The sequence below is a fragment of the Ambystoma mexicanum genome, chromosome 5q (assembly GCF_040938575.1).
Source record: "Ambystoma mexicanum isolate Mex_15411 chromosome 5q, UKY_AmexF1_1, whole genome shotgun sequence".
NCBI lineage: Eukaryota > Metazoa > Chordata > Amphibia > Caudata > Ambystomatidae > Ambystoma > Ambystoma mexicanum.
The window spans coordinates 1,201,444,408-1,201,457,232 of record NC_090933.1 but is presented as its reverse complement, the minus strand read 5'-3'; the positions used below and the strand labels follow the sequence as shown (position 1 = coordinate 1,201,457,232).

The window sequence follows — 12,825 nt, the reverse complement described above, 5'->3', positions numbered from 1 at the left end:
CCACCCACTACTCTCTAGGACTTTCCAGGAAGAGCACCAAGTGTCATTGACGAAGAACACTGTGGCTGATTAAATATAAACAAACCCTCTGGCTGTGAGAGCAAAAGTGTAAACAATGGGCCTCATTATGAGTATGGAGGTAGCCATGGGGCTTTTAGCGGCATTTGCTACCCCCATACCGGGTACCAGGGCCAAATTCTAGGAATAGGGAATTACCAGGGCATGGCGACTTTGGCAAGCCCGGTAATTCCCATTCTCGGGACCCGGACCCGGTACATCCCCCATTCCCATTTGAGCCCAGATAGGGCTCAATGGGAATGGGGAGGATGCTAAAAATGGGCCCATTAATGACAGGCCCGTTGTTAGCATCCTGGTCTGCTAGCGGGTCCTGCTAAGGACGCCTGGTCTGACCAGGCATTCCAGAGTGGGACCCGCTGCAGACCTTGTAATAGGGCGGCCCGGAATGAACGGTGCCGGTCCCTTACCGGCACCGTTCATTCCGTGGCCGCCTACCTCGTAATGAGAGCCAATGTCTCTCTGACATACTAGAGACTTTCTGAAATGAATACCAGATGTCCTGATATAGTAAAGACAGTACCAGAATGAAAGCACTTGCTATGATTCATAAACTAAGTCAAAGGGCTCTGATGACAATGACAGGTGACCTCAGCAGCATATCGCTTTTAATGCTGGTTACAGTGAGAGATGAACATATCAGCCTTAGGCTGCTTAATGCTCAATGGTAGACAATGACAGGTGACTACACTAGCATTCGGCTTCTTAATGCTGAGTGGTTGAAGCTGGGTTGAGCAGGGAGGCAGAGAGTAAAACTTGACACAAGAAAAGGGGACTTGTTTTAAGAGAAGAAAGGCTGTTCTCAAACCAGGCTGTAAGAAGACAAGAGGCAGAAGAAAGGCTTGAGGACCTGAAGCAAGCTTGCAAGCCCACTTAAAGCAAACCAATGCAGACGAGAGGGAGGAATCATCCTCCATATTCTGCCTGTAATGTGGCGGCCATGTAAGTGAATTATTGGGCCTTTTTCAATCTCAGAAATACTTTTTGCTCTCTGAACAGAGCTCTTTTATTGTGAAGGACTACCTAGTCAACGGGATTCCAGGCTCCCTCCTCCATTTCATCTCCCTACCTTCCAAGGCGCAATGAGTAGGAATGTTTTACCCATTTTCTAATATTACATTGGGAAAGAGGAGAGGCACAGAGGGCAACTATTTCTATGAAGTGCCTAGTGAGATCTGACGAGGCAGGCAGTTTCTTTTTAAGTGGCGAGAATGCCCCTGAGAGGATTGATTGATCTTAAGTAGATATAGAGGCAGTGACAAAGATAGCTGCCTAGTCATTAATGACTTTTTGTATATTAAGTGTGTTATGTTTAGTGACTAATAATGGTAGCAATTTTGAATTATTACTTATTTCTCATAATTAAAAGATGTACTTTGTACATGAGACTCTAAGAAGCATTCATTGAGTGTTCATCACTAAGAAGTTAGTCAGAAGTTTTTGAACAAGACATTTAAGTGTGGGGATTCTATTTAAATGTATTGTGTATTGATTTGTTATAAATGGTACTTGTCTTTTAATACACATATGAAGGGTTACTGGATGGTGTGAGCAGTGGACTGTCAATAAAATATATGTTAAATTGGTAAGCCCCTCCTGGGCAGATGAAAGAGAGTAGCCACCTACTGCAGGGGTTGTTGCCTTCTCTCTTTTCTGATGCACAGTGACGGTACATGCTTTTCCCTACCCCTACTCCTACCAAAGCCCCTGCTGGGGAGGTCTTGGACACTCCCCTGGGGGTGGAGGGAAGGATATGGCGGTAGCAGTGATAATAATCACGTGATTCATTTCCTGGTGTACCCCTTCTCTGTGAAGGTGTTTTTGGGGTGAAACTGTTGAAGAGGAGAGCCAAAGTCTTTTTATCAGGTAGCACTGTTTTTGATTATGATGGGAAGGGCAATTTCCTGCTCACAGTATCAACCTAGAAACACTTGTGTACAGGGGCGTTATAAATGCCACATCATATCACATCATATTATAACCTCAGTTTTGAAGGCCTTTGTGAACTCATAGTAGTGAAGGTGGCTGAGTGGAGATTATGTGTCAACTGTTATTGGGATTTCAATGGGTAGTCATGTGTATGAGATTGCTCGCTTTTACTGATCTAGTAGCTGCACGTTTTCCATTTTGGTTTATAGTTATGGAGATAGGGATGGTGTGATGCTCTTGTGTGTGTGTGTGTGGTTGTCTAGTTGAAGTTAGCTCACTGTTTTAGGGTATTTTCCCTAAGGTTCTGTTGGTACAAGTTTATTCACCCATTCAGTGCTGCTTCACAGCCTTCCACAAGGGCGGACTCCCAAACACATTCAACGTGATCTATTTCAGGATACATTTTGGTTCTAAGTTAAAACCAAAGGCAATAATAATTCAAGCCATGTCTCCCGATTGCATTGATCAAGAGACGTTGGTTACATTATTATTTCTGTTCCTTTCATTTATAATCAAAATTGTATCCGAAGACATATGGAATGCAGTACTTCAAATGAATCTGATTAGGAGTGGTACAAGGTTGGAAAAACTGCTGACCTTTTACACAATAACTATACACTTGGATGTCAGCCTGATTCGAGACCTATTTGTTGGGACCTGCCAGGAGCCTCTATGATATCCCAGATGAAAGTGTTCCACCCCATCCCTGAAAGATTACTTTGACTATACAGTGAAGTCTTGGCAATGCCTGCATTTAAGAAGACATGGAGATTGGTAACTGACTCCTGCATCTTGCTTGTCTCATCTGGAACACAGTCCCTCAACTTTTGAAAGGTAAATCAGAACACTGGATGTTCAGAAAGAAGAAGCAATTTGCTCTCAACATGGAATAATGTTGCGCTTGAAACCATCAGCGGTTCTCCAGGTTAAAGGGTTTAACAGGATATTCTCTGCTTTTGAAAGATTTGTGGTTCTTACCTATTTTCATTTCTTTCGATCCATATTTTTCCCTAGGATGGGAGCACCCTCATGCACATAGCGTCGCAATGTGGACACCCAGACACCGCCCTGGCATTTCTGAAGAAAGGGGTGCTACTGCACATGCCCAACAAGGTAACCTAGATTTTGGAAGTCAGTTGAGGATGGCTTGTATCTCCATCCGGTCTCTGGAGTCACGTCTTAATCGTCCCCAATTACAGTGCAAGGATGAAAATGAGCCACTACTGCTGGGAGACAAAACACAAACCTGCATCTCCTTTCTTAGGGGTTTGAGATTAATGCAATATTGACTTTCATATATTTGACTTGATCCAGGTGGTTTAGTCTGTTTGCAGTACCCTGTTCTTGACTCAAATTGTAAATGTTATGTCTCTGCATTGGTGTCTCACTCATTTTTGCATAACGATTCAATCTTCCTTGGTAATCGATAATACTGATGCGCTTTCTTTTTTTTGCGGTGGCAGTCCGGTGCTGTGTGCTTGCACGCGGCTGCGAAGAGAGGACACGGTGCAGTGGTGAAGGCTCTGTTGCAGAAAGGAGCTCAAGTGGATGCTCGTACCAAGGACCACTACACCGCCCTGCACATCGCAGCACAGTGCTGCAAGCCTCTGGTGGTGCAGACCCTGCTGGGCTTTGGTGCCCAGGTGCAGCTCAAGGGTGGAAAGGTAAGATCCAGCATATTAAAAGGATGCACTTGATGATCAGTGGATTTCTGGTAATGTGCCAAAGGGCAAAATAGACTCTGATCTTGCAGGCACCCAGATATGTGGGTGCCAGAGGGCTATCATCATGTGAATGTTTTGCGGATGCTGTTAAATTGTCTTAATTTGATTCTTTATGTGCACATTTACTTGCTGGTAGTTGTTGTAATCCAAACCCAGTCAGTCATTCAACATTTCTGCAATTAATAATTATTAAGTAAATTTACATGAAATGGACCTACATAGAAGGTTTATTGGCATAACCCTTTCTTATGCAGAATTTGCACCTAGAGAGGGGGATTATCAGAGATTTGAATAGTTTGCAGTAGTCAATCAGCTGGCAAGGAACAGAGTTTTTCCCCAGTTTAAGGCTGAATAGTATGCTAGCTGCTGGTAGCTCCCCATCGCTTTATTACTCCTTCCCAATTCCCTGTCTCTCCCCTCACATTTATACTAAAAGCTCTATGTTGTTCATCCCTCGCTGCACACAGATGCATTGTGTCCTTTTTCAGTCTTCACTATGTTTCTGTACTGAAGACTGAAATAGGACTGGAACAACCCAGATGCAGTGTCCGAGAAGATTACATGAACAAGGAAAGTCTTTCTTTTTTCCCCTGCAATTTATCATCATAGCAGCACCAGTATTTTTTATGCACGGGTGCTAATGGCAAAAAGTATTGGCCTGGTGGGATGTTCTGGGACTATTTTTTTAGCCTGGTTATTAATGCTATGTTAAAGCGAATGTTAAAGAAGCCATCTCAAAGTGTTGCATCGAGGCCAAACTATTGGGACACCAAACAATGCCCTTTCCCTCTGTAATTCACATAGCTGTGCACTGCCTGCAATTACAGGCTATGAAGCATTCTACATCAGGGAAACTACTAGATTTAAAAGACAAAGTGCAAAGCGGGTCTTTAGGGGTCTCAACAATTTGCAGTAGTTACAGTTAAGTGGGATTCACGCTTTGCCACTGGTGGATCACAGAACAAGTCGTGATTTGTATATTACACAACAATTACCAATTCATTATGAATTAATCAACTGTTGTCAAGCTTTTGTTTAATTAGTTGTCATTGGTAAGCTTTTCTTACACTTTTGTTGCATATTAATCGTGCATTCATTAATGCATTTTTAATGCATGTTATATTAAAGTGATATCAATTTTGCCATTGCTGCTTTAATGCAGTTGCCCTCCACACCAGAAATCTTGGGCGCTAGGCAATGCTATGTATTGTCACAGTTCAATGGTCGATCACTCTCAACTCAGGGAGTTCCTTTCCCCCTGATCACGGTGTCACACAACAGAGAGCTTAGCAGATTCAAATTTGGTTAGGCCTCCAACCTGTATAACACCATTCAGCAGATACCCTCTGTATCACCAATAAGCTAGAAACCAGGCCGGTGTATAGAGATAATAGTCGATATGTATTCTTATTTCTACAATGAATAAAAAACAAATCACAATAACACCAGCCACCAACTCTGTGGCACAACACAAAAAACACAAATGCAAATTACTTGCAGCAATTGACTGACGTGTACTCCTTAATAGACTTTCAGTTCCCACAACAAACACAAGTTGAATTATAAGTCAAAACACACATAGGATTTCTTTGCACATTAACAGAGTGGAAACTTTAGTGATGGCTTGTGTTATCACAATGCTCTTCTCTCATAGCAAACCCCACACCCAGGCATCGGTTATATATGACCCCTTTGTTTGAAGGCAAGGTACAGGGAGTGGGAATATAATGGGAATTCCGTTTGTGCTTTTTATTTGAAAGGCAAGGTTTGGGAAATTAACTCAATGGGAAAATCGTTTGGGGAACACACATTCAAATGAAATGCAAGGTTTGGGGAATTTGGAATGAATGGGAAACTTTGTTCGGCACAATTAGTTTCACATGGAATGCAGGGTGTTGGGATTTTTGTTTTGGGGACACTAGCACATTCAAATGAACAGCAGCGTTACCCAATTACGTTTATTTATTTATTTAATAAGTTGTTTTTCAGTTCATAAAACTTTACAACTTTTACATTCATACAAATTATCTTAAATTAATCAATTGCTAAAAAAAGCAGAAAAGATAAATACTCTTTCATTCATTCGATCATTCATATTATAATTCAGTTAACCATACAGTACTTAAAAATGCTGAACATTCCCTTGGAGCATTATTACATATCCATACCAGATTTATGTTAAAAACTTTCATTATTTTTAGGCAGAATAGTTTTCCATACTCTATATAAAGCAATGTGTACAGCCTCTGATTGCACATTCAGGCACCATGTCCAGAATTCCTCTGACTGTATATATTCCATATTATGAACAAAGTGACCATAATACATCATATAATGATTTCGTCTTTCAGGACAGGAGGTTAATACATGCCTCACAGTTTCTAATTCATTGACGTTCTGGCACATGTAGCAATTTCTATCTTTTTCTATGATTTTCCATTGATGACCAAAGGTAGATTTCACTGGGAGTTGGTTAGTTCGCATTAATAGTCTGAAATTCTGAACCAACGGGTCTAGACATCGTATTAAATATCTTTGAGGTTTATAAAATGTATGAACAATCCATTCAATATATTTAACATTTTTCAATTCATACATACGAGTAAAATTCATCTCCCAATCAATTCTCTTTGCTTTAGATTTAAACGCTTTCTTTGATTGCAGGGAAGAAACCGCACTGATTCATTTTTGCCACCCACTGCAGTTCTTGAAAATATTCACTACAGCTAGTCATATATTTACAACTATGTGTAGAGATGTCAATTTTAGTAGCATTTGTACCGATGATTTGTAACAATTCACTTTCTGGGTGACACACTGCTTTCAGATTAAGTAAACCACGCTGTTGCTTTACAATGGATCCTAAAGACCGCAGGCCAAGTTCCACCCTAATATATTGAATAGGGCACGAAAGTGGCACCCCCAGAATGGTGTGCCAAAATAGACCTTCAATCCTGTCTAGAAATGAGAGATCGGTAATAGTAATGGCCTCTAAACCATACACTAGTACTGGTGTAAACCATTGGCGATATAGTGTTAATATGCCTTTCAGTGAGTAACCTGAATACTCTTTAACAAACGTGTACACAATCATAGTAATTTGTTTGGCCCTTCTTATTAACCCACGTACATTAAAGACTAGAGTCATTTACTGTGCACTGGGATAATCTTTGTCAATTTAGAATTTTGACAAAGAAATCACTCTGATGGGAATTCATTAAATTATATGTTTAGTTAAATAAGCTAAGGGTATAATGCTTTTACCCCCTTCCCACTAATTGAAGGGCAGCCACTAACGAAAAGTAATGGGTTAAAACAGACAGCTTCCCCCCTTATACTTCCGGTTAAAACAGATATGGTGTTTATCTCTGCGGGAATTCATTGAGTGATATTTATAGTCAAATATGGCCAGGGTTTACACCATTTTGCTTCCCCCCCACCACTAATGGAAAGGGATTAAGGCAGGTAGATCCACACACAATTGATAGCTTTAGGATATATCTACTTACATGGGAGATCTCTGTTCTTAGCTCAGAATGCCAGCCAGATTGTAGGACCCTCTTTTGGTAGGCAGCTCACACCTCAGACCTCAATTCACAGCAAGATCCTACCAACCAGATTTTAGGCCTCTCTCAGATAGGGCTCCCAGGTTTCCAAGCAAATGTCCCCAGCAAGTGTCCCAGGGTGTCCTGTCTATCTTCTCTCCTGGGTGTTAGCCTTCCTTTTGTCAGCTCTCAGTTGTTGTTAGTCTGCGCTCCTCTTTTTGCCATTCTGTCTCCCTTTAGATTGAAAAGTGATATTATATATCACTTTTCAGGGTGATATATAATATCACATATGAATATCACCACGCTAGGGATTGGACATCTCTCTTCCCCCCTCCCACTAATCCAGCCACTGCCAACCGATAGTACCAGAAGTTTAGCAGGTATGGATTATGGTTGATGACGGGAGGAGAGAAATGCATCATTTAAATTACACGTTTTTATTTTTACATGTTTGAATTTCTTTGAACGTCACATCATGGCAACTATCTTCTCCTTTCAGATGACTGTATAAACATATATATTTTTGAATTCTACATTTTATGGTGAATCTGTGAATACTATTTTTTTTTTCGGCACAACCTTCCTGGGAGAAGCTATTATTTTTAGTGGTTTGTTCCTGAGCTGAAAAAGTTACAAATATGACACTTCTCATTCCAGGCATTAATTTTGCATTCTATCAGTTCACCAACTTTCGAGTTCCTCTGAATTATGAGAAGGCCAGGATCATGGTTTTCTTCCGAGCTCAAATTCTATCTATTACATATCGTCAATATTTACATAGAACTGACAGCCATCATTTGATCTTTAATATGAATCCTGGATGAGCTCACTAGGACACACAATTCTCCTTTTAGTAAGGAAAACAAGTCCAATGTTACTCAAATGGCAATGCATAATACGGGCCCCTGAGTTCCACATCTAGCTCAACCTTGATGAGTTTCCATTTCTTCCAAGTCACATGGCATGGACATCTGCCTGGCTCCATGTTATTCCAGACCTGCCATTCAGTGTCTTCAAAGATCTCTGTTTGAAGCGAATGCACAGTTTATGGGGAGAGAGGTCATGCCTTGATTTCCCTTATCTAATCCCTCCATGCATTCGATCTGAAATGCTGTATTTCTTAGCATTTGACAGAAACAGACCTGTTTTCCTGGTAGGCCACAGCCAAAGGTCTTGAGGTCAATGTTTCAAAGGCAAAGACCTTTCAGTTCAGTGGGGAAAACAAGCTACATACATAATTCTAACAGACTAACATTTTAAATTGAAAAGATGTGTTTAACATGCAACATTTTGTATTGCATCAGGACCTACCGTCCAGGAATGAAATCCTTCTTTAATACAATAATTAAAAAGATATGCGTCTCACTTTCAGTATTATTCAACATAGGCCACAGTTAACATGGGATCCTAGTGTTCACTTCTAAAACAAGTAGGCCTCTCTTTTTAAATTATGTCATTTTGAATGTTGAACAGTAAGTGTTCTATTTGTGACACATGCTAATTGCTTGGCTTCACTTTAGATTTCTGGATCACCGACTTATGCTGCATTGAAGTCAATGTGACACGCTGTTACCTGTCTCCTTATATGAAATGGTAGCTTTTCATATTTTATGAAAAATGCATTTTCCGCCACAACTGTCTCTTGCAATGTATTGGGCACATGCAGCAGTTTTAAGTTCTCAGGCACATTTTCCTTCACTTTAGCACCTGTCCATTTTGATGAAGTTGAGAGGGGCCCAATAATGTTTCATCTGGCCTGCATATTCCAATGGGTTTCAACATCAGCCATGTTCATTCTCACAATAGGCCCTTACATGGTCTCTCAGTCTCTGTCACTCGGTGACTGAATTTACACCCCACAGTATTTTAAGCAATGGCTGGATGCATATCTATTTGCCTGGCAAACTATTAGAACAGTCAGTGTCCTAACAGAAACAAACATTTCTGAAAGATTTCAATTACGGTCCCTCCCATTTGGGTAAAGGGCAGAACTACTGACTACTACTGAACAACTAAGACTGCAGGTTAATAGTGGCATTGTTTTGTGCTAATCATTCCGGATTTGTTGTCAGCCTTTGACTGCCCCATTCCCTTAAAACACCTTTCAGAGTTGCAGATTTTGGTAATTTAGATAAGGTGGCCTGTTGTATAGTAACTTCATACTCTTCTTAAGGTTACTTGAAAGTTCTTTATTATAAGTTACTTAAGCTGTTATAAGAGAAAGACCACCGGGTCCCATCACCCAGGCTCAACTGACAGCATTGGAACTCTGGAGCGAAGCTCATAGTCAAACATTCCATGCACTCTCAGTGTTCCAATGCCATCTCATGGTTCTGCATCAAGTAACATCACAACACGGCCTACCACCATTATCTTTCATAGAAAAAATCAATGGCTTATTACCCTTTCCCCTATACAAGCTACACAGTTGTCCGCAGCGATGCTCAGGAGGTGGTGCTATCGCCTTTACCTTTTAGCATCTACTACTGTCTGCAAATCTCACTGGTTCAAACATTCAGATGCTATTTTCAAACATATGAAGATCATGTACCCAAATACTGTACCATTCAAAACAAACATTGCCAATGCTAAGAGTTTGGGCCGTTGTGTAGGCATGGGAAAGGCACTTGCCAGGCACTGCCGTAGTGGTATTAACTGGTTATTGATGATAGCAGGTGCGAAATGGTGTGAGTACCCGGGCACCTAATAGCAGTGCTTGGCAAATGCCTTATACATATACACTAGCCAAAACTGTTGGATTTGCCAATGTTTATTTTTAACAGGATGTCGGTGAAGGACAGAAATAGTGCTTATAATTTGAGTGGCTAAAGTCAGACCTGGATAAGGCATTTGTATTACACCAGTAGCACGTTTAGAACTGATTTGCAAAGTTTGATGCTAAGGTCTGATTAAAGCAAGCTGAAAGAGTTCCCATGAGGAGGTGTTTTGGGCTGGCAGGGGCAGGAACTGGGTGGGAATGGCAATGGGGAAAAACACCTACACGCTTTGTGTCCCTCCTCATATGCCATTTCTCCCTATCTATACTCTAATGCAATAGTTTTGGCTTATAGTTGGTGCTAAAGCACCACCTAATAGCTTACACTAATTAATGGAGACTAATTCAGTCTCTTACAGTATGTTTACATATTGTTTAAACCTGATGAAAGGCTCAAGCACCGACAACAAACGGAAGCTGAATGCGGTAAAACAGGAGGTAGGTTCACAACATAACAATTAACCCCTGGAAATTGGACTTGGCTTCCTGGCACTTTCAAATATGTGGTAGGGCAGACAGGCGATGCTGCCAGAGGGTCTTCTCCAACCTTCAGCATGTGTCTGTTGCACAAAGAGATGTATGCATTGAATTGTTACATCAATGTGCCCTGAGCCTTGCCTTTCCTGTGGCAAGCCAGGAGTAGGGGAAAAGTGCAATTCTGGCAGGAATTATGCAAAGTCAGAGTTTTTTTATTTGTTTTAACAAATCTACACCTAAAAAAATGCATCTGCACTGATGGGACCTTTAAGGGTTTTGTCTAAAAATGCACTTTTTGAACCCATGTGAGAGGTGCGCAGGCCCCAGCACGCAACCTTTGTGAGAGCATTAGGGCAGTGCATGCCGAAGTCTTGAAAATGGGCCCAATACTTGCATATTTTTATGTATTTGATTTGCATGAAGAGACTTGGGAATGCAGTATTAATGAATTGAAGGCTCTGCAGCAAACAGTCCATGATTACCAATTCGGCAAAGTAGGCACCAGCCTATGGCCCCCACTGCTTTTAGGGGCCCCTCGACAACGGATCAAAATAATATTGATTTAATCTTGAAAGAAAATTACAATCAATCTTTCTTAAATGATTTCCAAAAGAAAGAAAAAAACGGATCAACTCGAAGAAACAAAGAATTTACATTAAATACTCTATAGAGAAAATACTGTATTAACGTAATTTACCCATTAACAACTTAAAGTACATAAACCAGACACATCAAATTCACATAACAATTTGTCCCTTAAAAGCTCATCTTCAGGCAGATTTCAGGTTCTAAAAATATCTGTTGCAAACTACGTACGTGTGATGTACAGAAGTGATGGTCATCTCCATCTAACAGCCGATGTGCACACTAATTAGTTCATGTTATCCTACTAGAACGCGCGCACGAGAAATCTGTGTTGTGATTTCCCGCCGACTCCTGACCTTAGTAGAATATTCGCGAGTAGAATCTTTGAGAACACCGCCGAGTATATATATCAGATGTCTGTGTTACTAAGTAAGTTAGCTTTTCTGAGTTATTATGAATTTTGATTAACTTCACCGTCTACAATAACAGAACAAATCTATCGATCTTTTTCAGTCACTTTTATTGATTTTTGGCTGAGACTTAAGAATTATTTCCTTTTCTTGAACAAAGCATAAATATTGTTTGCCGTTGCTCTTTATCCTGAAAGATTTCACCATAAACAAATTGAGGAAAGGGATTATTTAAAGTTTTGTTGGTTTATTAAAATTAAAAACATTTTGTTTTGTTTAATAACATTAATAATTGTTAATGTTTAGATCCGTGTAAGAAAATTGGTTTATTAAAATGGTTTCTTGGTCAAATTAAAAACATTAGGAGATACTGTGTGAGGGAGCCCCCAAAGTTTCGACTGCCTAGCGGCCTCCATAGGGTTTAATCCAGCACTGGCAGCAAACATGGACTTTATGGTGGCATGAACCTGGCATGAACCTGTGAGCAGAGGGACAAGTCTGCATTCCATATTTCGGACCTTCTATTTAAGGGTGATCAGGAATGGAAACAAAAAACCTATAGCAGGATCAGACAAATTGGGTAGCTAGAAAAATGTGTTCAGTTATTTTAGAATTGAGCTGAAACTGGTTGCCCTTCATCCACTGCTCCCTGACACACACAGACCTACCTAACCTACCGAACCATTCCCTTTTGCCTGGGAGCAATTCATTGTAATATATTTAGGAGTCATTCATACATTGGCAAACGGTAAATTGAGAGAGAAGGCGCCAAATTTGGAGGGGACGGGGGCTGATGTAGACATTATACAACAGTGGTGATATTGGTGAGCCGAGTAGCTGAACAAATCTTCCTAGGTGGCCCATCTGCTTGATACTTTCATAATGCTGAAGGTAAACCACCCCACTTCAGGAACATACTGGAGGGCCATACATGTAATGAGCCCCATGTAGTCTTTTTGTTTCCACCCGCCATCACCCTTAAATAGCAGGTCAGAAATCTGGGTGAAGCGCAGTCCAGTTCCCCTCACCACAGGTTCATACCACCATTAAGTTCATGTCTGCCGCAGAGCCTTCAATCTATTTGTACTGATTTCCCAAAGACCAGATACCTATGGTAGTTTCTTTGTTCTATGCACACAATCCTGTGTGGGCACACAGATTTCCCTGTGTCATTCACATCTTCTAACGAAAAGGATCAAACCTGCATGGAGGAAGTGGCAGAAAACGATGCAGATAGCTTGCAGTCCCCTGGTTGCAATCTTGAAAATTACCATGAGAGTATGGCGAATATGAATGATTTA

General features: G+C 40.8%; 1 protein-coding gene across 3 annotated transcripts in view; it reads left to right on the top strand.

Annotated features, from left to right (window-relative positions):
* LOC138497955 (serine/threonine-protein phosphatase 6 regulatory ankyrin repeat subunit B-like) overlaps positions 1 to 12,825 on the top strand; it is a 759,106-nt gene that overhangs the window by 335,946 nt on the left and 410,335 nt on the right. For all 3 annotated transcript variants that reach the window (XM_069621713.1, XM_069621714.1, XM_069621712.1), the window contains exons 9-10: positions 3,019 to 3,117; positions 3,468 to 3,668. In XM_069621713.1, the coding sequence (XP_069477814.1) occupies positions 3,019 to 3,117; positions 3,468 to 3,668 (300 nt within the window). The remainder of the gene's footprint in view (positions 1 to 3,018; positions 3,118 to 3,467; positions 3,669 to 12,825) is intronic.